The following is a 25,834-nucleotide window of genomic DNA, read 5'->3' as shown; positions in this document are numbered from 1 at the left end:
CAGAGCTGAGCACAGGCCTGACTGAAGGGCAGGAGGAGCCGGGCAAGCCCTGGGAATGAGGGGACACTGCAGGCTTGTGCAGCTCCGAGCCGTTACTTGGTCCTACGGGATAAATGGGAGCTGGGGCAGCTCTGGGCACAGGTTTAGGGCCTGGATGGTTGTGTTACCTGTTGGGAGCTCAGCTGTAGGGCTGGGGGTGCAGCTCAGCAGTGAAGCGCCTGCCCCCAAAGCCCTGGCTCCATCCCCAGCACCACCAAGAAAGTTAGCACTAACTCCCAGTTCAAGAGGAGGCTGGGGATGGCAGCAGCACCACCTAGTGGCCACGGGTGGACGGCACCTGGGATGAATGCAGACCAGGACCCGCTGCCGTCAGAGCTGTCCCACACGAGGTCACTGTGGGCAGGTGTTGTGCCATCTCATTAGATGCTGCAGGAGAGGTGGCCATGATCACTGGCACTCACAGGATGGGAACCAGTGGGCCCCAAGTGACAGTCATTCAGGCCTGGGTTCACAGCTGGGCAGCCCCCACCAGGGGACATGGGGACACTTTCATTGCTTGAGAGAAGTGGGGCCACTGAGAAGAGAAGTCCGTCTTTTCAATTTCCCTTGGTGTTTAAAGGGAACTTCCCGATAGGTTTCAGGCCCCTTGACAGCAGTGTAAGTGGGGACTGCCCCACTGCTGTTCCCAGGACAGCCCCCTCAGCCCCTGGGCCTCGGTGTCCTCATCCCTCAGGTGGGGACAGGACTGTGGTGGGGTCTGAGTGAGCTGCACATGTCCAGCATGAACAGTGCCCAGTGAAGGGCAGCTGAGGGATGGTGTGTGTCTAAGTGATGGGCTTCCGAGTAGGAAAGCTTTAGCAACTCTGCCACGAGAACTGTGCCGCAGACGGGGACTGTCCCTGGCAGAAGGGGAGGGGTGGCCAGGGAAGGCCTGGAAGAGATGAGCTTCTCTAGGGAAGAAAGGGCATCCCGGGACAGGCCTTGAAGGGTGCTGGCCAGGCAGAGCAGAATAGCTGTGGGCTCGCCCCTGGCAGAGGGCCACCCTGGAGAAGGCACCTGGCCGGGTTAGCCCTCGGAGGGCGCTGGGGGCCTCAGCAGAGCTGCTGAGAAGAGGTGGCATCATGAGCCATGTCAGTGGTCTCCTGGGGAAGGGGAGGGAGAGAGAGGGCAAATGGCCCCCCTCTGGAGCAGCCCCGAGCCTCATGCCTCCCATGAGAAGAGCGCTGGCCTCTCCCCCTCCCTTCCCACCCAGTTGTCTTGAAGGGATCAATTACAGTCAGGATGAGCTGTTGGGGCAGCAGGAGTGGGGACAGCATTGCTTCAGTGGATCAAGGACATTTACCAAGCCCCTGCAGAGGTTCACAGTGGCAGCCTTGACAGGTGGCTCCAGCCTCGCCACAGATGTAGGCAGAGCTCTCCTCTGGGGTGGGATGCCCACCCCACCTCCCTCCTTCCTAGGGACTGCCTGGGCCACTTCTCTCCTCTCCTCAACCCGAAGAGTGGACACTAGCTGCTCCACCCAATGCCCCAGGGAGCAACTGCTTCCGTCCAGAGGGCCCCAGAGCCCAATCCCACCTGCAGATCACCCTCTAATGGTCAGCACTGCTTCTACCACGGACAAGGCAGAGCCTGGACCGTGAGGGTCAGGCAAGGTGGAGGCTGCCCTGCTTCCTTTGGTAAGATTGGGGCCACAGCTGAGGTGGCCAGGGGCCTGGCTCCCGCTCTTCCTGAGCTTGGGTGTCCCACTGGGCTGGGGTCTTATGCCTTAGAATTTCTGTGCCACGTTCCCTCTGTTCGACCCTGAACCAGCTGGAGCTGAGGTCTGTCCCTGGTGGCACTACAGCAACTGCTGCTTATGCTTGGATTTCAGGGAGGCCACTCCCATAGGGCAGTCCTTCTGAGTACCCCCCTTGCCAGGATGGCACATCCTGCAGTCCCTGCCTTGGTTTTCCTGGTCTGGCTGCTCTGGGACCTTACTCTCTCTGTTCTTGCCAGAGTGAGGGGTGGCTGAGTCTCTTTGCTGGGGGGCTTCTCCTAGGGCCTGGGCCCTGTTCAGTTCCCCTTCCACAGGAAGGCAGATGGCAGAATGGATGGGTGCTGGTGGGGCCTGGGTTTGAGTCCCCGCCCCTCCTTCTCCAGTTGCTCAGTCCTCATCTGTGAATGAGGGGGCTCTCTCTGCCTGGGGTGGGACACGGACGGAATGAGGCTCTAGGGAAGGGAGCGGTCTGGAGATCAGGAATGTGTGAGCAGAGACCCATGGATGTTTTTTCCCCTCTCCATTCCTCCTGTGATGATCAAGAACGGGCAAGGTGATAAGTGCAAATGGTACAAAACAAGACAAAGGTGACAAAGATCTGGGGTCACCTCAATTTGGCTAAACTGCCAACAAAGCAGAAATTTTCTGTGCTGAACAGAAATCATTGGGCAGCTTTGTTTCTAAGAAGAGGTCAAAATGGACTTCATAGTCCAACGAATGTCTCAAAATCCAATTAAAAATGAGAGAGAGAGAGAGAGAGAGAGAGAGACTGGTTCACTGAATTTGAATCTTACACACACTTTGTGCTTAACTTTAAATAAAGCTGGGAATAAGCTGAAGCTTACCGAAACCTCCAGCCCCATCCCACTTCCACCCATACAGAGCAGAAGCAGACCCACCTCTCGTGCACAGATGTCCCCCCCTCCAGGCAGAGAGAGGACCCAGCTATCAACTCCTGGTGCTTGGCCTGGATGAAGGCCACACCCTTGGGGAAGGAAGGAGGGAGGGAGCAGGGAGACTGACAGGGACACTCAGAAGCACTGAGGCATGGGGTGCAGAGCAGTGCAGAGGAGACCAGGAAGGAGCTGCTGAAGCCACGCACAGCCACTGTAAAGGACAGCCGGGAACAAAGGGAGCAGTGCCCAGAACCTTCCTCTGGGTGTCACCATGGCCCCCGAAGTCCAGGGGAAGGGCTGTTTGCAGTGACCCGGCAGGTGTGCTCGTGAGGCCAGGTGTCATCGTCCCGTGGAGCTCCTCCGCGAGGGAGGTGCCCTGGCTACCCCGCTAAGATGGAGGAACTGAGGAAAGCATGCAAGGGAGTAAAGAGCTGGGATTCCCACCGGGCACTGGCTGGAGCCAACGTCCTCTGCCATTGCCGTGTGCTGCCTTTTCCAGGAAAAAGGGGGCCATGAATAAGTCAGGTACCCCCAAGTCCACCAGCACCCCTTAAATCTGAATCCCAGGAGGACAAGGCTAAGGAAACCCTAGAGGACCGGATGGAGGGCACACAGCACACTGAGGCGAGGGCAGCAGGACGGTTCCCCAGACAGGACCAGAGAGAGGCTTGGGAGTGCAGGGCCTGAACCTTGGGCTGGGAGAGGAACTGCTGTAGGGAGAGGCTCCTCGCAGGGGCAGGTATGGACTTACCCTGGAATGCGGGGCATAGAAAATTACTCCTAATGACAACAATTTATTGGGTACCTACTACGAACCAGTCACTCTGCCAGGCACTTTGCAGAGGAAGACACTTTGGTCAAAGTGTCCCCAAGAACAAGTGCAATGGAAATCAGGTCTGGGACTGCACTCTTAGCCTCTGTGTTCCCCTTGCAATAATGTCCCTGGGCACCGGGTAACACTTGCCTGAGGAACACAAATTTAAAACACCAGCCTTTTGCCACCTTCGACCTGGCTGCGCTCTGCTCTGCCTTATGTGAGGATGACCAGTGCACAATGGGGCAGCCTGGCCGTCTGTGATGGTTTGGGGAGCCAGAGGCCTCTGCCTGTCCAGGGTTCCAGGGGCTTTCTTGTAATGCAGGTGATGTGAGGACTGGGGCACAGCCTCCAGGCTCATTCCCATGACTGATTAGAGTGGGGCCAGGGAGGTCAGTGTGTCCGTCTGTCTGCTCGTCCCCTGCCCTCCCTGGCATCAGCTAAACACAGGGTGAGAAGTGGGAGCAGGACGAGCGCAGAAGGCCACTGGCTGTGAGTGAGGCTGTGGGAGGGCTGCAGCGCGGGTGTCTGTTCCCCTCGGCAGGGAGAGGGGAAGGAGGCCCATGCTGTGGGAAGGGGTGAGGCCTAGCCTTGCCCGTCACTGAGTGCTGCCACGCCAGCTCCTGGCCCTGCAGGGCAATGACAGCAAGTTCGGGCTGCTCCTCTGTGCCTGGGGATTCTGAGATGCCGGCCTCACCTCAGGCCACAAGGGGAGCTCTGGAGTGGCAAAACCCCGTGCCAGGTATGTGCCAGCCTGGCATGGTGGCTGCCCTCACTGCAGCTCCAAGGAGGTCAGAACACCTGCCTCCGCGATGACTCAAAAGAACTGGATGCTGGATCTGCCTGCGGCCCCTGCGTCTGGAGGGCAGGGGCTGCAGCCTGCGGGACGGCCAAAGCACTGCCCGCCGCCCCCCTCTGCAGCCCCTCCTGGTGCACTGAGCTGCTAACTCACACACTTCCTTGTGTGCCAAAGCCCCTGCAGTGCCACCACAGCCCACCCCATGCAGCCATTATTCCTTCTCACACAGGAGAAACGGGACCAGGCAGGTGAGACAACACCACTGGAAGCAGCGAGCAGGAACCCGACCCGAGACCCTCCGTGGCATCCGGAGTGGAGGGTAGGATGGGTAGCTGAGGGAAGGATGACGGTGAGAAGAGGCAGCTTTACAGGTGACCGAGGGGCTGGGGACATTTGCTGTAGAGGGTTCTGCCTTTAGGAAGGAGGCGGCAGGTGCCAGGGACTGTGGACGATAAGCCTGTGAGCCACTCCAAAGTCCAGGGCTCTTATAATGCTATAAAAGGCACAGTGGCACCAGACTGCTGCCCCCAGGGTGCACCACCACACCATCTGCTGCTGTCAACACACCCAGGTGGGGCTGACAGAGGACCTGCGGTGGGCTGGAGGAGCAAGGAGGGCAGGGGCCTGTCTGCTCAGCTGAGAAGAGCCAGGGCACTGTGCACACAGATGCGGGACACAGACCAGCTCAGATACAGCCCCCACCCCCAGGCTGCGACGGCCTCTTCCCACATGGTGGTCTGGTCCCACATTCCCAGACCCCTCCCAACCGTGCTGCCCACAGCTGGCTCAGACAGCAGCAGAGCTGACACCTCAGAGCTGGTCCAGCCTGGCCAGGACTCTAATCTTAAAGACAACCACATTAAGTAAACACATTTAAAGCTTTACAGAACAAACCTGTTCTTTACTATTCGGTTCATTATGAACTTGAATCACTGTAGTTTGAAAGCTACACCCCACTGAGGCCTCGACAGCAGCATCTGTGTTCAGTGATTAACTTACTATATTCTGTGCAAATCATAAGTCCCATACCTTCACAAGCTTCAGAATTTCCCTTAGCCCTTTATCCCCCTGTACCCAGTGGACAGAAATGGCTAGTTATGCTCTACAAGCTCCAAAGGAGACTATATTCTCACTGGGGCCTTCTGCCCTGGTCCTTGTAAGGCCCAAGGACTGGCCCTGGGCAGCAGCAGAGGCCTCAGCACCTGCCTCTGCCACCTCCGTCTGGCAGCACTTCTTTACCAGCACAGTGACAGCTGGGGCACGGCTTGGCGGGCCACCCTGCTGTGGGCAGGCCACACAGCACAGCTGTGGTTTTCCTCAGAGGCCCTTCTGATCTGCAACCTGACCCACCTGAAAGACCACCCTTTTCTGAGCAGGACCCGAGCTGTGGGAGGCCGGTGCCTAGAGCTTGCTGTTTTTCTGGAACTGGGCCACCAGGCTGAGGACCTGCTCAGAAGCTTTGATGTTCTTGGAGCCCAGGTAGGCGATGCTGTTGGGGCCCGTCTCCTCCAGGTAGTAGCGGTAGTTGACCATGAGGCCACATGAGCCGGTGAGGCCCCTGAGGCTGCTGTCAGCCATCCAGTTGATGCGCCACATCACAGCCCCGTTCTGCAGGTGGAAGTTGGCCACAGGGTTCAGGGCGAAGCCGCGGTGCTTCTCACCATACAGGTACCAGGCACACAGCCGCATGAGGGGAGCCTGGAGCGCGAGCACCAGCTTCTCTGACTTCACCCACTCGCTGGTGCTGAGCATGACCTTGAGGGTCTCCTGGATGGGGCCACCAGTGATCTCGGTGATCTCTTTACACTCTGAATCTGTGAACAGTTCGTTCCTCCCATGCTCCTTTGTCTGTGAGTTCAGAAGCCCCAGAAGCCACTTGGTGAATCCAGGTATAGGTGACAGGCTTGAAAATGCCCCCAGGTGAGGAAACTCCTTCTGCGTGCAGGTGGGTGAGAGAAGGCAGAGAAAACACACAGTTCAGCAGGTGGTGTGAGGTCCCTCGTCCACCCTCTACTCCTCTCAGCTCTGAACGCTGCTGCACAATCGGCAGAGTGACATGTGATGTGCATTACTACATTTTTCTTCTTTCAAGGCACATTAGGAAGCTGGTGTCTGCCAGGCCCTAGAGGCATCTGAAACCCCAAGGCAAGCCTCTAGGCCAGGTTTCAATCCATCCGTTTGCCACATTGCAAAACAGAGGCCAGGATTGGGGGCTTGCATAAAATCTGAGACACCCCTTCATGAGGAACATGGTCCAGTTTTTGACCACAGACCTCATCCTTCTACTGCACCATGTCCCTCTCCTGGGAGACCACTGTGGCCCCAGAGCCTGGTCTGATGCTTGGTATACAAGCACCAAGTGACATCTAAGTGGTGGCCCAGCTATAACTAGGGGGACAGGAGGGGCAGGTGGGGTATGTATGTCACCATAACTTGGTTCAGTCATTATTAAAATGATAGCCAGGCATGGTGGTACACACTGGTAATCCCAGAGACTTAGGAGGCTGAGGCAGGAGGCTTGCAAGTTCGAAGCCAGCCTCAGCAACTTAGGCCCTCAGCAACTTAGCAAGACCCTATCTGAAGATAAAAATTTAAAAAGGGCTGGAGAGGGGCTGGGATAGTGGCTCAGCGACAGAACACTCGCCTAGCACGCACGAGGTGCCGGGTTTGATCCTCAGCACCACATAAAAATAAACAAATAAAATAAAGGTATTTTGCCCACATACAACTACAATTTTTTTTAAAAAGACTTTAAAATTTATGAAAGAAGAGAAGCAAGCCTCGGTGCTCCAGCACTCTGAGGACACGACTCTCAGTGGCCTAACATGGCCTCGCACACCTGGCCTGTCTCTGCTCATGTTTACAGGGACAAGACACTGATCCTACATTCCATCTAACACAGTATATCACAAACATTCTAATTGTCACTTGAAATTAAAAAATACAATTTTAATGACAGAATAATATTAAAAGGTAAGACTATGCAGTATCTTCCCTTCTCTGGGCATTGAAGGGGCCTCCAGTGTTGGAGACCTTCTGTGCAGAAGGGAAGCAGCTTCCCTGGAGAGTCCCTGAGGACCCTTGGCTCACAGTGCTACTGTCAGGTGGCTCCGAGGCCACAGGGAGTCTCGGGTGCATCACCCAGAGCCCTGGTTCTGCTCTCCCTGCTACTGGCTCGTTACCTCAGTGTCCTCCTCGTTGCCCTACTCATAATACCAACAGCAAAGAAGAAAGGCCTAGAAAAGCCTTATATTATCATATGTGACTTGTTAACACCTCTGGGGGAAAAGTGGCAGATAGTGACAATAAAGAAGCCGTTCCAAACTGAAGGCTGAGTTCTTAGATTAAAACTGACTAGGACTGTAGCATGAAGCGTGTAAAATATTGAACTTCAAGCTGCCATCCTTGAAGGTGGAGCATCTGCCACCACAGCCTGTGCTGGAGCAAAGAGTACCCAGGCAGAGGACAGCACGCTCAGAGCCATTAGCAATCCAGTCATTTAACCTAAGACCTAGATTCCACTCACTGGAGGTCACCCGAGCCCTTGAGAGACAGTTTTGAAAAGCTGCACTCAGAGGTCATCTGAGTGTGTCCACCATAGGACAGCCGGTGGCCTTTGCAGGCAACAAGAAGAAGGGAATTAGACCAACACCAAGCCAAAGCATTGACCTCTACGCTGCCTGGTCTAACCTTAGCACTCTCACAGACCCCGAGAGAGCCCACGCTGGTGGGATGTCAGGGGTCAGAGGCCCTGGACAGTGTGGGCGGGCAGGGACAGGACAGGTCAGGCATGGCTAGGAAGACCGTGCTGGTACCTGGTCTGGGATAGCTGACAGTGAAGGAGGACCTGTACGTGTGTGTGTGTGAGAGAGAGAGACAGCACGAGCAGTCACAGCAGGGCAAGCCAGGCCAGGCTTCCCTGGAGAGCCAGGTCCTCAGAACTCGTCTGCACCTGCAGCCCATCAAGAAGCCACTCTGGACGCCTGTTCTCAGCTCTGCCCCCACCTCCCGAAGTCTCGGGGTCCTGGGACTATTCTGCTCCTCCCTTCCTTCAGCTCTCTCAGCCTGGGTCCTGAGAGACATGGAAGGATCTGGGCCCATCAGGACCGCCCCACCCCCAGGATCACTCACCTGCAGCTCCTTGACCACGCGCTTTATGAGGAAGGTGCCCAGCTCCACCCCTTGCAGTCCCTGCTGGGTCAGGCTGATGGAGTAGAAGATGGCAGCGGCGATCCTGTTCCTCTCCTCTGTTTCCGAGGGGGGGCACTCCTTCACGATTGCCTGGAAGACACCAAGGTGGCTCTGAGAAGCCAGAGGTGGCGCCTCAGCTCACATGGCACCCGCCTGTGTCACAAGAGCCTCAGAGAATCAAAGTGCTGAGAGGCCTGGCGCCAGATGCAGGTTCTGGCTGTAAAGACTAACGGGCCTGCTCCAGTCTGCTCCGCTCTGGGAACTCTCAGGAGACCCCTTCCAGCTCCTCGGCTGTTTGCTTAGCCTGGGTCACTCTGCCACTTTGGAATTCCCAGGAAAGCTTTGCTGTGGCAATTTAGGCCCCTTTTTGCCTTTTTCAGGCCTTTGTACAAAATGGAACTTGTTCCCCATCCTCCCGTAACACCCAGAGGTCACACACTGAGGCTTTGTCAGGGCCAACTGCAGCTACTGAGTTCCAATTTCTTCAGATTTTCTTTCAAAGGCCTGATTTTTTCTACCTTCAGTTATTTTTGCTCCATTTCTCCCAACTCCAGTTTTTCAGATTTCCCGGAGGTCCCTTACAGTCCAACATAATTTCTTTTTTTTTGGAAACTTGTCTTTTTATGGCTTTTCTATATACCTTTGTGATCATTTGCCAACATCCTTGTTTTTCCTAAATGGAAACACATTCACTCATACACAATACAATCTAAAAATGACTTCTATTGAAATGTCACTTAGCTGAAATCTGATTTTATTGGCTCTTATTTTTAGAACTTTTAATATATATTTTGAGTACTGGATATTGAACCCAGGGAAGCTCCACCAGTGAGCTACATCCCCAGTTCTTATTTTATCTTAAATTTTGAGACAGTGTCTTGCTAAGTTGCTGAGCCTGGGCTTCTGATCTTCCTGCCTCAGCCTCGGGGCAGCTGGGACTGTAGGTGTGGCCACCCAGTAGATCTCATTTTTAATTGCAGGGTTTTTTGACCCCTAACAGCCTGAAGGTCACCTGGTAAAGTGGAACAGCGGGTGGCAGCTGCCTTTTGTTTTGCTTTGAAGCGGGCACACCAGCTTGCTTTTGAGGAATACACTGAAGCCATTTAACTTCTTCCAGGTCGTTTGATTCTTGAAGTCGGGGTGTTTGGCCTGGAGTATGGGAGGCGCTTCTCCCTGGGGTCAGGTCAGGGCTGTGTCTGAATCCCTCTTTGGCCCCTTCTTGCTCTGTCACTGTGGGTACATTACTGATGTTCCCTAAACTTCCGTTTCTTATGTCTAAAGTGAGGCCCATAATAATAAGACCTAACTCAGTGTTCTGAGCAATAACACATGGAACATGTTTCATGGGTGGACGGGCACAGGGGACGTGCTCAAGAGGTGTTGTGAATATTATAAAGGGGACCACGTTCCACATCCTCTTCTGCAACCTGAACATTTTACTCAAGTCTAAGTCCAGGCTGGCTTTCCAGGTGAAACAGAAACCTACACCAACATTTACACACTTGCATAGAAATCCAGTGTGTATGCATACACTATGTTTACATACCATCTTCTGTGGGATGGAACCTGGGCCTCGCCCATGCCAGGCAAGCCCACCACACACACCGCTCTCTGGCCACCCCTCATTGAAGGGCAGTTACTTGCCATTGCTGGCCTTCCACAGCTACGAACAGTGGTACATGAGCAGCTACCCAGACTCTCAGGTCCCTTAGAGTGGAATTTTCAGGCAGAAGGGTACATTTGACACTTTAATACCGGTGCTAAAACATCCCCAGAGGGGACCTGGAATGCTCAGCTTCACCAAGAGTGCAGGAGCCTCCCGACTCCCTCAAGCACAAAGTCCTGCAGGATTTCCTCCTGCCAGTCAAGTACAGGTGCCTGGCTGCCCTACTCAGCTTCTGACTTCTTAGACTAGGAAACTGCCTGTGTGCAGAGTCTGCTTCCATCCATTCCTCTTCCCAGCAGGCTATTCCCCACCTCACTGCACCTTCCTGTGGAAGCCCGGGCTCTCACACTCCCTTCCCCTCCTTCCCCACCTCCAGACCCTGCAGTGCAGTCACTGGTCTCTTGCCCCACGGGCCCTGTTTCAGAAGTTCTTGCCAAACCCCTCCAGAAGCCCAGCGTGCCTCATGATGTGGAAGTGGAAGCAAACTCCATTCCCATACCTGCCACTCTCCAGCAGCACCTGGGCCCACGTCAGGCAGACGGCACCACCGTTCACTTCCCCACCGGCCCTTACCCAAGGCTGAAGAGCTCAACCACACGTCTGTCCTCTACCTCTCCACCCCTCACCCGTTTCTGCCTCACAGAATCACCCTGTAAGTTTCCACTTCTTAATTCAAAGTCATCATAGCCAGTGAGCACTCTCCCTGAGCTGGACCTGCCTTGCTCACTCCTGCACCCTGCAACACACCCCTGGAGATTGCGTCCACCCAATTACAAAGTCCCCAAAAGTTCAAACAAATTATTCTTGAAATAAAGGATCCAACCAAAGTAAAAAAGGAAACACACAAAAACCTTAAGGAACTTTGTAGGATGCTTATCTTGTCCACAAGTGACCAACTGCAGGTACCTGGATGTTGTTGGAGATGTCACTGGTCAGTGCCACATGCAAGACGATGAGAGGCTCTTCCGGGGTTGAACAGTGAGAAAAGAAGTAGCACCTTCTGTAGGGCCCGACGCGCCGCTTCATGTCCATCCAGTTCTTTACAGGGTGCACAGCCTCAGCCCTGACAACGGACAACAGGGATGAAATGAGTGTCCAATTTTCACATTAAACAGTAATTGCTGATTGCTATTCATGTTACTCAAGCTCTTTCAATAGAGCTCTAACCGACTCCTGAAAAATCTAAAGACAAACATTTTAATGTGAAACAGCACCAAGAAGAACTATCATCAATGACCACTTTACATACAAAATTGTGTGCTGAATCTTTTTTTTTTTTTGAGAGAGAGAGAGAGGAGAGAATTTTTTTAATATTTATTTTTTAGTTTTCGGCAGACATAACATCTTTGTTTGTATGTGGTGCTGGGGATCGAACCCGGGCCGCCCGCATGCCAGGCGAGCACGCTACCGCTTGAGCCACATCCCCAGCCCTGTGTGCTGAATCTTAACTCCAATCTTGAGAGGAGTGAGTGAGGCTCTTGGAGGCATTTTTACAGCAGGTTTCAACACAGAATCTAACTGCTGCTTTGCTGTGCAGCTCTCTGTCCTGGGGACCCCGCAGTCTGAAGCGGCTGCCTGTGCTGTGCCCCTCGGCCCTGTTTCCCAGCCTCTCCATGACTGTTTTTGGCATGTGAACCACAGCAGGGACTGTAGTCACTTAGGCTTCAACAGCAGGACCCTTTCTGAGCCTGAGATTCCATGGGAGCATGGAATGCAGGCAGGACATGACACAGGACTGAGTGACACTGTCCTGGACACACTGTGACCATGCATGTTGTAGTTTACCAAAAGGTTCTATCCCAGGGGGACTTAACAACTGGGTGCGTGCTGTTTGGATTACTAACACAACCACTTGGTCCAGAGTTTGCACGACTCTGATAACAGGGTCTTGAGAAGCCATGAATGGGCCTGTTGGCTTTAAACACGAGGATGTAAACAAGACCCAGGTTACTGAGGACTAATGAATTTTTCTGTGCTCTGCCCCTCCCCCACATGCAGTGACAGCCATGACCCCCGTGAACACCGTGTGGAATCTTGTGGGATCAAACAGGACACAGAGGAATGCACCCAGGCTCAGCGGCAGTCTGAGAAGCGGCTCATACTCACTCACTGATTCTCTGCAGCACCTCACACGGCGAATGCCAGGTGACCCGTTCAAGGCTCAGGAACCCTGAGGAGAACCACTCCGAGAGCATGCCTTTCAGTACCCCATTCATTTCCTGAAAGGAGAAGGCAGTGGGTCCTCAGGGGACAGCAGAAGGAGCCCATCTCTGTGTCCCTGTCAGCACAGTGAATGAAGCTGATCATGCACGATGGAGGACAGTGCCAGGCGATGCCCTGGGCAGCCTCGTCTGCAATACCTCTGTGCAACTCCCATCTCCAGCCAAGGCAGCCCCAGTTCCCTCTGCAGAAGACAACCGAGACCTCCGGATGCAAACCTTCACTTTGAACCACGCTGGCCGCAGTGATAAAACACTGCGATTTGTTCATCACAGAGAACACAACTAAGTATATAAAACAGGACAAACACTAACAGGTTTCACAGAGCCTGCGCCCTCCAGAACATTCTATGGCAGGGAAGAGTGCAATACCTTGTTTTCTGAGAGGAACAAGTACTTGGTCCAGGGATGCTATTTCATCACCTGGAGACACACACCTTCAGATCTGAACACCTTTCAAAAGGTGCTGGGTCACTGTTTACCTGCCAGCATTTTTCTCCACCTTAGTGGGATTTACAATAACAGTGTATCTGAAAGAAACTGTGGCATATAGACACAATGGAATATTACTCAGCAATAAAAGAGAATAAAATTATGATGTTGGCAGGTAAATGGAGTTGGAGAATATCATGTTAAGTAAGCCAGCCCAAAAACCAAAAGCCAAATGTTTTCTCTGATAACAGGATGCTAATCTATAATGGGGGGTGGGGCATTGGATGGATGGAGGAACTTTGGATTGGGCAAAGGGGGCAGGTATGGGGATAGGAAAGATGGTGGCATGTGACGGACATTACCCTAGGTACATGTATGGCACAAATGCTATGACCCTACTTTGTATACAACCAGAGAAAAATTGTGCTCTATTTATGAACAATGAATCAAAGAGCATTCTGCTGTCATGTATAAATGACTAGAATAAATAGAGAAAAACAAAGTAACAGTGTATTTGATAGAGTATTTTAGATTTGATGAAATTCTTCTAATTTTGCTTCATTTATTTATATCAGTTCTACTTCCAAAATGATTTGAGTTGACATCAAAGATCTCTTTGCACTGAAACCCTTCAAGCAAGAACAGAAGAAGAGACACATGGGCTGGAGCAGGATCTGAGTTCAGTGTGGCCTAAAGTGACCAGGGCTGGACATGTAACTGTAGAAGGCTTCTGCCTGCCACAGTGAAGAGGGTGCCAACAGTGGCCCACACAGCTTATTATTTCACAGCAGTTGCTTTCTCCATCTTCCAAATTAACAGAGGCCACATTTTTAGCTAGGCACATCCGTGTCTGTCCAGAATAGACTGCACAGCACCAGGGGCGGCCATGTGAATGAGCTCTGGCCAAGTCCTGCAGTAGGCTGGGGAACACTGAGATGGCAGGAGCATGTCCTTTGTCTATCCTTTCCCTTGTTCATTCCTCTGTGGTGGCTGGTGTGGGAGCAGCCATACTGGACCATGAGGTGACACTGGCGATGGGTCTTCAGGGCAGAGCAACAAGACTGAAGTGGAGGTTCACTGAATACACCACAGAGCAGATCAGCTGTCCCTAGACTTGGACCTGAAAAAGTAACTTCTCTATTATTCAAACTGTTACTTTGATCTCTGCTACTCACAGGCACACTGAACACTATTATTAAATGACAGAGTATCTTAGTGCATCTGGTCCAAATTATCTTTCAAAACTTTGTACAGAGTTCACAAGAAAGTGATAGACGTTGTCTAAGACCAGTCTTGTAACCGTCATGGAACTTCACAGCACCATTGCACAATAATTCTGTTACAAGATGAAAGGCCTCAGAACTTTGTCACCTGAGCAAAAGCTGCAGGCATGGGCTGGTGGCTCATGATTTTTCAGAATAGGAAGTCTGTTTTTTTAAGTACTAGGACCCAGAGGAGGCTGGGCTTGTTCTGTGACCCCACAAGGGTGGGAGGGGGCTAATCTAGGACCAAGCAGCAGCAGTCACGGACAGCAGATCTGGACTGTCTTCACCATAAGGAAGGCTGTCCTTCCTGGCAAAGGGCTCTCAGCCCTGGAGCAACTGCACAGGAGGGCTCTAGCTGGGTGAGTCTGCTCCAGGGGGGGATTCAGGCATTAGATGGCGGTGGGGCCGGCTCCTCCTTGCAATTCCTTGTAACTCTAGATTCCATAACATAATCTCCTCTACTCAGCTGTGAGCTCTGCCAGAGAAGAAAGGAAAGGTGATTCGGAAGGAGCAGGCTGGGAGGCAAGAGATGGTTTGCTAGCTCAACGGCTCTTTATAAAACTGACTACAATAGTTCTTAATTCTCCTGGGGTCCTTTCATACTCTTAAGTATGTGTTAAAATCAGAGACCCCTCCTCAAAATGCCCACATATTAATAAAATCTCATATAGCTTCCTGAGGCTCAGGACCCCAGCATCTTTGCTGAACGGTCAGGAGGCGGGTGGTTGAGCTCGGGGAAGATGTATTAGATTTCCGGTATATCTGTGACAGGAAAAAGCTGGAAAACCCTGGTTTTGAAATTAATTATGAAAGAAATAGCTTGGCTGGTGGAAATTCCTCCTCTGAGGGCTCTCCACTCTATTCTGGGCAGCTGACAGCGACAACATGTGATGCTGGACGCAGAGCTGGAATCTAGGTGGAAGGTTACAAGTCTCCACTACCTGCTTCTACCACCACAGCTGTTCCAGCCGGAGCCAACCACGGGCAGGTGGCCAGGAAGAACCTCCTCTGCCTCACTATAACCAGGCCAGGCGGGAAGTGTAGCTGCCGGGGCACCAAGCAGCGCCCAAGCCAGGCTAGCTCCGTCCTTCTGTGCTTCCTTGGATGACGCCATCAGGACGACCAGCCAGCTTTTCCTTTAGCAGAGAAGAGTTGTCTCCTGTCCTCTCCTCTGAAGTTCTTGGCTGTTAAGATCTGCCTATTTTGGTATGTGAAGAAGAGTCACTCAGAAGCCCTGAGCTGGAAGGGAGGCAGAGGCTAGGGCTCAGAGGGGGTACTACTCCAAATCACATGAGCTGCACCCCCACCCTCCACGAACCTTCCCACCTAATTCTTGCTTAGTGGAGCTAGGCACAGAGTGTCCCAGGATGCACAGGGAGTACTATGCAGACCACAGCAGGGAAGCCTGCCCAGAAGGGCTGCCTAGCTGTGTCCAGCACAGCTGGTGGTCACAACAGCAGGGGTGGCCAGGTGGGATGCCAACAGAGTCTGACAGCACTACCCCCATTCCAGTAGCCATGCCTCCCTCCACCACGGTTTCCATGTCCAAACTGCCCATGGCAAGGCCTTCCTGTGATCTACACGCTAACCGCCCTCAAGTATCTCCCACTGCCCAGACCTTCCTGCAGCCTGGGGGGATTCAACTGTTTCACTGGAATTTGATCTCGAAGACAACTAAGTCCTCAACCAAGTGGGACTCTGGAAATGTCTCTGGAGAAAACAGAAAGCCCCGCACCCACAGGTCAGGCCCAGGGGCAGGCGCTGGCGGGGCTGAGCTGGACACTCAGGGTGCTGTACCAGGAGGCGGCAGCACGGAGCGCCCACTCTCCAGCTGAAGCCTCTACTCCTTCCAAGGGAGCCACCTGAGTGACTCTGGAGCCCAAAGCCCAGGAAAGACCCTGCAGAGCTGGATTCATCTCCACTAAAGCCACCAACCCACACACCCTGGGGGCCTCCGGAGTCAACAGAAAAACACTTTACCAGAGAACAATCGAGGACCAGAGGGAGGCTCTTCCTGCTGTAATGAAGCTGCTCCCTCAGAGCCGCTCACCTTCCCTTTCCCACAGGTTAACATTTTGGGTTTTGTGATCGCTGACATCAAGAACAGTCTCAAGTCCTTTTCCTACAAACTCCTTAATTATTAAAACAACTATAATTCCTTTCTTGGAGTAAGCCCACGAAGGTCGATAACTTGTGGTCCAAGGAATCCCGTAAATCCACATTAGATGACTCCACCACAGCAGTGCCGCTTGGGAACCAAGACCGACACACTGATGCTTCTGATTCAGATTAACACAGGCCATGTTCACGTCCTTCTCCATGTACTGGATGTGCTATCTTGGAAAGCACAACACAGATAGTAACTTGACCTTGGCCCCACTAAAATTTTCAAAGTGGTGCAAGGACACTTGAAACTGACTCTGAACTTACATTTAAAGGGATTAAAAATCCTGAAGGGAGAGAAAAGAAATCTTGTCTGATTTCAGATATCCCAGGAAACAGACCCCATACTGCCCACATCCTTTGGATCTCATGCTGGATATACTGCAATGGCAAAGTCAGTCTTCTAGGTGCTTATACCTCCAATAATCCCAGCCCTCCAGGAGACCAAGCTCTCCACAAACCTCATCTGTTGACCACATTTTCTAGCAAAGCTCTAATAAATCCCTCAGGGGACTTTTTGGGAAAGAAGCAGGCTGACCTTGAGCTCACTGACCATCAACTGAATCTCTCACCTCAGTGTGGAGCCAACGGTCCAGGGGAGTTAAGAGACTTGGCAAAAATCACCCCAAATCATCTCTCTTAACAAACAGATGGCAATAACGGAACCAGAGCCTGGCTCACTTCCTCATCCCATGCTCCTTCTGTAGACCCTCCGTCCTGTAAATCACACAGGGTTAGCATCACTGAAGTGCACAGATGCCACTTGTTCTAAAGCGAATCAGTAAACAAAGGACCTGGATAGATGGGCCACACAGTGACCTGGATGCACTCCAGGAAGGCTTAGGACAAAGTCCACAGAAGCCCTAACCAGGGCACATTCACTTGACCTTATTCAGAAAGTCCAAAAGTCAACTGGGGTCATGCAAGTTGCACGCCTGGGTGACAGGCAGTGCGAATAGAACCAGCAATGCTGAGATCTGGGGAAACCAAGGAGTGAGCACCCTGCTCTTCCTTGAGCACTCAGCATTTAAGGTGCTTGGGGATCTGGGATCCTGCTCTAAGACTTTTCATGGTTTCTAATGTTTAACTGCTATGAGTAAAAAGCTGAGTTGCCTCTTTAATGTAGCTGTAAAATCCTCAATGAAGTAAAAGAAATAGGATAAAAATGGATTACACACCCAACCCACAAGAGCACATTAATGCACTATGGACCCCAAGTGACAAGGACATGTCAATGCAGGGCCATGAACTGTATGTAGAGGTTTACCATTCTGTGGGGAGGAATTGGGGGGACTGTGCATGAGTGAGAGCTGGGTATACTGGGAACTCTGTACCTTCTGCTCAGTTTTACTGCACATCAAACTATTAAAAAAAAAAAAAAGGAAGTCTAATAAAAAAAAGACAGTGCTCACAAAGTGATTCTGGGGCTAGCTCATAATATCGAATCCCAATTGACAATTTCTAGGGATAGAAGAAAACTATGATTTAAATGATGGGGATTTAAAAAATGTATGTAATTATGTAAAGCAAAGGAGAAAGAATTAACAGACTTCAGTACTGACAGTTAAATGCAGTGCCTATGCAGACTTCCAAGTCCTTCTTGGCTTTTTCCAGGCTCAGAACTCTGACAGCTGGCAGTGCAGTATGACTTCAGGACAACGGTGAATGATCAGTGTGCCGGAAGATTCTTATGCTGGGGCATGCAGGGCTCTGTCTCGAGCATTCATTCATCATTTTGCTATGCCAGAAATGCGAGACAAGGTTCCACTTTTCAGGAAAATGTTTATCTAGTGTGGGATGGGGGGCACACTGTGTCTGCAGAGTGTGAACCATGGAGGTTCAGACAGCAGAGTGCATTTGAGCTGGAACATGGTTAACTTAGTAAGAATCGTGAGTGATGAGTCGTGATTGGGAACTGGGGATTCCCAATCCGGGAATTTTAGGATCAAAGGTTTGTAACCCCTTGGTAACATTTAACCAGCTACCATGAGAAATCAAATCATAGCCACCGTTATCACTCTGAAATTAATCCTATCCTTAACTACATCCAATATGTATATATCTGAGGCTAAGTAGCCAAAAGTGATGGTAATGCGTAGTGCAGAGAATCCTGGATTGGCGTAATCACAGACATATTTGTTAAGTTTCTGGATAAGTCACACAATCTCAGTTTTATCTCTGTGCATCACTCACCTAAGAGGGAACAAAAGTAACAACTGTTATGCCAACTTTACAGATTTGTTGAATGTCAGGGCAGTCATTCAACCATTCAATTTAAAAAACACATAATAAAGGTCAAAATGTCAGACACTTCTGAAACAGATACTTTTCATTCACTAAAAGGGCAGGTTAGTGTTCCCTCAACACTTAATATGAAGAGCACAAAAGGACTATCCGCAACTCTAGGCTATCTTGCAGGTCAATTATTTAAGTCTCAAAGTATTTACCTGCATCTAACGTGACTCACTGCCCTAAACCCTGACTACCTTAAGAAGGCAACTTAGAATAACTTGACTTTGTCATATTCAGGGCTGGGCCAGTGAGTTCATGCCCTCTCCAAAGTTATGGGACAGAGAGAAGGCTGGAAGGCACCATGGCTTGGAGGCAGCACTGCCCTTCAATCCTACCCATCTTTGTGAATTTTGTGGAACTTCCTAGGATGCCTTACATGTAGTGGGTGCCTCCATTTTTTTTTTCTTTTTTCATTAAACACAGGGTCTTGCTACACCGCACAGGCTGGCCCTGAACTCCTGGGCAAAATGATTCTCCTGCCTCAGTCTCTCAAGTATCTGGGGCTGCAGGCCTGCCCCCTCACCTGGCTTATAGGTGCTGACACTGTCAGGTGTTCAAAGGGCGCCTGGCGTTGAAACTTGTTCACGAAACTTGTTAAACAGACTTCATAGACGACACTAACCAGATGCCGGGTGGCCTGCCCTCCGCAACGGTGGACCGGCGCGGAAGCTATCTAATAACACTTTACACCTGAGGCCTGCAAGGTGCGGCTGGAGGGCGCAGGGGCGCGCAGGGCCTAGGCAAGGACTCAGAAAGCGGGAAGGGGCAGGGTTTGGGGGCTGTAACTGCGAGCGAAGGGGGGTGTTCAGGACCCGGGCAGAGGAGGGCTGCACTGGGAGGCCGCCGGGAGCCCGCGGCCCGGGGTCGGGGCGGCCCGGGCAGGGCCTTACCCGCACGTGCGGCCCCTCCACCAGCTTGAGGGCCTGCGCCTCGAGCAGGTCGGCCCGCAGCTGCACCAGGAAGCGCACGCCGCCGTCCAGCTTGCTGATGTGGTGGAAGAGGCCGCGGTAGCGCGGCACCAGCGCGTAGCGCAGCCGGTCCTCGGCCTGCAGCAGCACGGCCGGCTCCCGCGGCTGCTGGCGCAGCTGGAGCACGCCGGCGCTCTGCTCGGCCACCTGGCCGTGGTCCACGCCGAAGCCCTGCGCCAGGCGGCCCAGCAGCTCGGCGCGCTGGGCCACCTCGGCCAGGCCGCCGTAGAAGCTCACGAAGTCGGCGCACTGGCCCTCGGCGGGCGCCGGCGTCTTCTCGCGCAGCTCGTAGGCCGGCGTGGGCGGCACCGCGCGGCGCAGCAGCTCGTCCATGGCCCGCTCCAGGGCGCCGGCCGCCGCCACCGGTCCGCTCGACAGCTGAGGCCCGGGCGGCCTCCGCGGCCGCGGGGGAAACCGCAGCGGGAGGAGACGCCGCGCCGACAAGCCCGGCCCGAGTGCCCTCATGATGCCAGGAGACAGCTGCCGAGGGGCAAGGCCTCCCGCGCCGCCGCGCTTCCGGTTCCGGCTTCCGGCGCGCGCAGGCCCCATTGGCCAAGGGCTGGGGCGGGGCGGGGCGCTGGCCACTTGGAGGGCGGGGCGAGCGGCTGGAAGCCAAGTGCAGCCAAAGGGCCTGGGGGCACGGCGGTCCCTTGGCGCCTGACACCCACCGTGCAGCCACCTCGGCTGCTAGTGGCCCTTGGCTAGCCACAGTCGCCTTCTCCGCTGCCACCCCACCAGACACGCCTCTCTCCTCCAGTCCTGAGCCCCTCCAACCTCTGGGTGCAGCAGAGTCACCCGGGGACGCGTTACGCGTGCAGACTCCCGGGCCCTTAGAAGGCAAGAACCATCAGTCTCAGGTCACACAGAGACAGGGGACTTGCTCAGGTTCACAGCTAATGGCAGAGGGGGTTTCCGCGAGGCCCGTGAGAGTGTGAGGAGGATTTGGACCCGCCCCATCTCGGATCTGCTCCCCTCCACCTCAGGACCCTGCCTCGGCTAAAATGTATTGTTGAGAGTTACAGTGTGTTTTGTGCTGAACTGCTGAGGAAAATAAGAAGACAGAAATGTAACAAATGCCAAATTCTCCCGACATGGCAGAGTTTATGCATTTATCCTCACATTCACTATATCATCCAATTTATAGATGAGGCCCAGGCTCCCCTGTGGGAAGCAAAGCCTAGGTTTGACCCTTGTCTTGTGATTCCAAAGCTTTTGCTTTTTCTACTCTCTTGAGCTAGGTGGTTGGAAAGATTTTCCTTCCTTAGAGGCCACATGGGACTCATCTGTTTGCTTCTGGTGAGGATTGTAGCCAGCAGGGACGCTGTTACTTTTTGGTGGCTAGGGGTGATATTGGACAGATATTTTAATTCATGAAGCTACAGTAATTAAAATGGAATATACAAACAAACATCCATGCAACATAACATAACAAAGTCTAGAAAGAGACACGGAAATGCTGGTGATAACACACCATGTGATATCATTATGTGGTGTCACATCATGGGGGAAAATCACTGATGACAACATGATTCTTAGGAAAAAGAGCAAAGCTGGATTCTAACCTCAGGCTATACAAAATAAATCCCATACGGTTTAAGCATTTTTGTCTCTTAAAACTGAAACAAATATTAGCAGAGAATAATCTGAGTGAGAAAAGCAGAACAGAAGCCATGAAACAGAAGGTTGATAAATTTAAGTACATTTTTTTTAACAAAAAAGGTTCTTCATGGTTAAAAACTGCCTTGAAGAAATATTTGCCACTAATAGGATGTACCACAGGTTAATTTCCCTAATATGGATGAAAGCACTAAGTGAAAAGATTATCCACCCATCAGAGGAAAAAGGGAAAGGTTATGACCGGAGAGTTCACCGAAAAGGAAATAACAATGGTCCTTAAACATACGTGAAGTGCCTAACTTCACTCCTAAGAAGAAAATGCAAATCAAAATGTCAGTGGGTTCTCAACTTAATTTATTGTAGTTTAGTGATCACACATAGACTCCGTGGAGCACAGCTTTGCAGTAAATGCCAACTCCAGCCAACAAGTTTTACATATAAGTAACTGACTGTTGTGTGGGTTAATGACAGGTTGATCAGACCTAGGACACTGAACAACACAGCAAATCAGCAGGCTCATGAGATAGGCACAGATACCAGGACAACAGCTGGGTCCCAATGAAGAGGTGCTGCTGAGGTGGACTGCCCATCTCTGGTGAGGACTAGCTATCTCAGAATCAAAAATCCTCTCCTGAGGCAACAGGAAACAGAGAAAGGGGGTTGGGGAGACTTGTCCGGAGCAGTGACATCTACAGAGGCAAGCGCAGGAAGGCAGGATGGCAGACTAATAAAAACCATCAGCTCCCAAGACCATGGCTATGTACTTGTGCCTGCCACTTACTACCCAGTAACCTTGGGTGGGTTTTGCCAGCTCTTTAAGGCTGTTCCACACCATGAGTTGTACAGATGGTGGTAAAACCTATCCCACAGGCTGGTGAGGATTAAATGAAAGAATTCATGTTAAGAACAAAGCAGTAAGGAGCCCAAAGGGTTCTAGCTAAATTATTACAAATAATAAAACTAACATACTTTGGAGTGGGTTTGTATTTTCATGTGTACAAAAGGAAACAACCTGTTGACCCAAGATAAGACTGTGTCCCACACAATCTTTCCCGGGAATTCTGAGGTCAGTGAGGTGAGAGGCAGCAGATGACAGGGATGGGAGAGCGCCACTCTGATGGAAAACCATGCCCTTGAACAACTGCGTGAGTAACAAAAAGAGAGTTTGTTTTTTAAATAATTTTCAGTTATTACAGTTATCCACATTATTTGGTCCTGCAGGAAGTGAGGCCTAAGTGCCCTTCCGTTTCCCCTCCTTCCCCTTTTCCTGGACCACCACATTTGCAGAAGAGAATGTTAATACTCACTTCATCTGTCTTCTGTTGTAATATTTAAAAGCACAGACCGAGTAATTTATAAGGAATAAAGGTCTATTCAGGCTGGGAAGCTCAAGATTGGGTAGCACACCTGGTGAGGTCCTTCTTATTACTGGGGACTCTGCAGAGTCTCAGAGGGCATCACGTGATGAGACACAGCATCCTAGCTCAGGTCTCTCCTCCTCTTCTGGTGAAGGTCCATTGTATTAATGTCCCACTCTTTTGGTGTTGTCAAACCTTCATTACTTTGCCTGATAATCTTTCTCCAAATAGCATTAACTTAAGACTTCAAGGATTGCTTTTCCAACACATGAATTCCAAAGGACACATCCAAGCCATAGCACATATGGAGGTCTCCAGCCGGCAAAACTGCAGGCAGCCTTAGGAACACGGTGGGACTTCCTTCCACTCATGGAAATATGGAATCTTTCCTTAGAGGGAGTACTGTCAGGGTTCTCTAGAGGAACAGAATCAGCAGGAAGTATAATTATAAAAAAGGGATTTATTAGGTTGTTTTACGTGACTAGAAGCTGGATAGTCCCCAGTGGCTGTCTGCAGGCTGGAGAGCTGGAAGAACCAGTGGCTGCACAGTCCAGGAGGCTGAGGCCTCAGAACAAGAGAGACCAACGGTTCAACCCTAGTCCGAAGGCTTCTGAAACTCCCTGGAGAATCACCGGCAAAGTCCGCTTTGGAAGAGTGAAGAAGTGCGAGGTAATGTATCCTCAGATGATCTCAGCAGTGGTTCAAAAAGAATCCTCTTGCATCTGCTGCTGCTTCCTTGTTCTTCCAACTTTTACTGCATTCAAGCCATCATCCTGTCGGACAGTACGACCCACACTTAGCGAGGGTCTCCATTTCGGTTGGCTATCCCACATGCCAGTCGTTCCTAGACACACCCTCATCGACAGACCCATAAGCCTCTCATCATTGGCATCTTTTAATCTCATCAAGTTGGCAATTCCAATTAACCATCACAGAGGCCGAGGGGTTCACGTCCCTGTTGACTGTGTCTATGTGCAGAACAGTCCGGGCCCTGCTCTGGTTACTCCATGATGTGTAGAATTGCAGTTTTCAGGCGGTGTCAAAATCTGTTACTCTACTTTGTAAAGCAGTGTCCTGAGTTTAATCCCTGGTACAAAAAAAAAAAAAAAAAAGATCCACTGATCATAGTTGCTGGAATGTTCCAGGATGCTCAGCATTATTCCAGGGGTTTATACGTCGTCTTTTTGACAGACCACATTGTTGAGGCTTTGTAATAAGTTTCAAAAGCAGGCAACGTGAGTCCTCCAGGTTTGTTCTTTTTAAAGATCAATTTGGCTATTCAAATGGCGTTGGTCTTATTCCCTATTAATTTTAGGAGAAACTTTAGGATCAGCTTTTCTATTTCTGGGGGTTGGCGGGGGGCGGGGGGAGAGGCAGCTGGAATTTTTAAGTTGGTTTAATTTTGTTTTGTTTCTTGTGATTCTATGAATTAAACCCAGGGCCCTACCGCTGAGCTACATCCCAGCCCTTTTTATTTTTCACTTTGATACAGGGTCTCGCTAAGTTGCCGGGGCTGGCCTCGAACCTGCAATCCCTCTGCCTCAACCTCGGAGTAACTGGGATCACAGCATGTGCCATCAAGCCCAGGGGCAGTGAGCATTGTGGCCGGGATGGCTTTGAATCTGGCTATTATCGTCTTAACAATTAAATCTTCCCATCCGTGAACCACGATTGCTCGGTCTGCTCAGGTCTTGGGTTTCCTCCGAGGGTGTCCTGCCCATTCCCCACCTCCTGGTCTCGCCTCCCTAGGTAGCCATGTCCTTTCTGATGCTCTTGTGAACTGAACTTTTCTGAATTTCACTTTTGGACTGTGGCAGTCTAGAGAACCAAGGGCGTGAGTGGCAGAAGCAGAGATTGGCAGTTGACAGCTGAACAACAGAAACAGATTTGAGTACAGAGAAGAGTAGAAGGAGAGATCACCTAGAAAGGGAGGGAGCCGGGGAGGGGCCCAGAGGCTGAGGACTGTACTTGAAGCAAATGCCCACACCAGTGAGAAGGGACCCCTGAGAAAGGGCCTCGGCTTCCTGGGGAAAGGCAGGAGTGTCCACTCCCAGGAAACAGCAGAGGGACATGTACGAGCGCTAGAGGAGACTCTGGAGAGGAGCCGGTCTGCTCAGAAGCCAGCAGCCCCCAGGGTGATCTGTGTCCCTGCCCCACGAGGAGCCAAATGTAGCTTCCTCCTACGCCATGAGACCAGATATGCCAGACAGCTAAGGCTGTCCTCATGAAGAGCTACCCCAGGGTCTTCATGCTGCAACACCTGGACAGAGGGTTCTGTCTCGGACATTCTGGCACCAAGACACCATGAGCCATGTCATCAGCATGGACTAGACACATTCGTGTCTCTCCACAAGGTCACTGAACATTTGTGGGTCACCTGGAGGTCACGAGCCAGGCAAGCACAGGCTGTTTTAGCCCAGACTTAATTTCCAGTACCTTCAACTCTCAAGTCACACATCATGGGAAGACTAAGAAACGGTCACAGGGTGCTGAGCCACGAGCACAGAGAACAAGATGAATGCAGAGTCAACGAGCCACTGTCAGATGAGGTGACAACCAACTCAGCAGAGTTGTCAAAGCAGAAGGTCCAGGTGGACAGCAGTTTGGGTTCTAGAGTAGCATCGTGGAGTGGCAGCTCCAGTGTCAGCCTCAGTGGGCCCGGCGTGGTCATCAGGGGAAGGAGAAGCCACGCTCTGCTGAAGCCCGAGGACAGACCCAGAGGTTCGGCCCTGCGGTGATTTCCTGGGCAAGGTGTGTGACGACTGACTTGGTGATGGGCTCAGGGAGCCACCATGTCCAGATTCGGGGGTTCCTTCTTTGGGGGGGGGGTCTTAGGTAAGGGGGTTGTGTGAGAAAAGAAAGTCCAAGGTCGTGGGGGTTTTCATTGGGGGTTCTTCCTGCCCAGGAGAATGTCAGCCACCCTAAAACTTAAAGTCTCAAATACTTAGTGAAAAACAAAACACAAATATTCAGAAATATATTTACGAAAGCGAAGCCCCTGATAGATCTAGTCTACATGGGCTTTGGAACTAGACAAAGAAAAGATGGGTTTATTTGAGGGGGGACATCAAAGTCCGGGATAAGGCTTCAAGGGCAGAGTCTTGCTTCATAGTGTCTGGCAGGCAGCAGGTCGACTGACATCTTGGCAGGTCACACCCATCTCAGGTGGGATCTCTGGCAGAGCCTCGGGGGGAAGTTCACCTGCATCAGGTGGTCAATCCCTGTGGGGGTGCCATGATCAACTGAAAGAATGAGTTGGGCTCTGGCCTCTCACCACTCATAAAGGTCATGATCAAATGTACCAGCTGAAATCATAAAACTCTTGGAAGGGAAATGGTGTACCGCTTCATGACCTTGAATCAGGAAACCACTTCCTAACTATGACACCAAAAGCATAA

General features: G+C 51.7%; 1 protein-coding gene and 1 long non-coding RNA gene across 2 annotated transcripts; one reads left to right on the top strand and one right to left on the bottom strand.

Annotated features, from left to right (window-relative positions):
• Positions 1-5,145: 5,145 nt before the first annotated feature.
• Mlycd (malonyl-CoA decarboxylase) lies at positions 5,146-19,978 on the bottom strand. The gene is made up of 5 exons (XM_078032738.1): positions 19,384-19,978; positions 12,229-12,341; positions 11,029-11,185; positions 8,397-8,546; positions 5,146-6,200 (listed from the first exon to the last, which is right to left on the bottom strand). The coding sequence occupies exons 1-5, from the start codon at positions 19,924-19,926 to the stop codon at positions 5,667-5,669; spliced, it is 1,497 nt and encodes a 498-aa protein (XP_077888864.1). The 5' UTR covers positions 19,927-19,978; the 3' UTR covers positions 5,146-5,666.
• Positions 18,721-24,101, top strand: LOC144370931 (uncharacterized). Its single transcript, XR_013431055.1, has 3 exons — positions 18,721-19,197; positions 22,922-23,105; positions 23,929-24,101. It is a non-coding gene; the product is annotated as an uncharacterized LOC144370931 (long non-coding RNA).
• Positions 24,102-25,834: the final 1,733 nt, after the last annotated feature.

Source organism: Ictidomys tridecemlineatus, chromosome 15, assembly GCF_052094955.1.
Source record: "Ictidomys tridecemlineatus isolate mIctTri1 chromosome 15, mIctTri1.hap1, whole genome shotgun sequence".
NCBI classification, from domain to species: Eukaryota; Metazoa; Chordata; class Mammalia; order Rodentia; family Sciuridae; genus Ictidomys; species Ictidomys tridecemlineatus.
The sequence above is the reverse complement of the archived record's forward strand: the minus strand, read 5'-3'. Positions and strand labels throughout refer to the sequence as shown.

What these genes read in the sequence shown, in the direction of transcription:
- Mlycd (XM_078032738.1), bottom strand. Translation starts at nt 19,926, where the DNA reads ATGAGGGCACTCGGGCCGGGCTTGTCGGCGCGGCGTCTCCTCCCGCTG. An exon ending in GTGCTGCAGAGAATCAGTGA is followed by an intron (nt 11,186 to 12,228) that starts GTGAGTATGAGC and finishes GTCCGTTGTCAG; the next exon opens with GGCTGAGGCTGTGCACCCTG. An exon ending in GCGTGGTCAAGGAGCTGCAG is followed by an intron (nt 6,201 to 8,396) that starts GTGAGTGATCCT and finishes ACCTGCACGCAG; the next exon opens with AAGGAGTTTCCTCACCTGGG.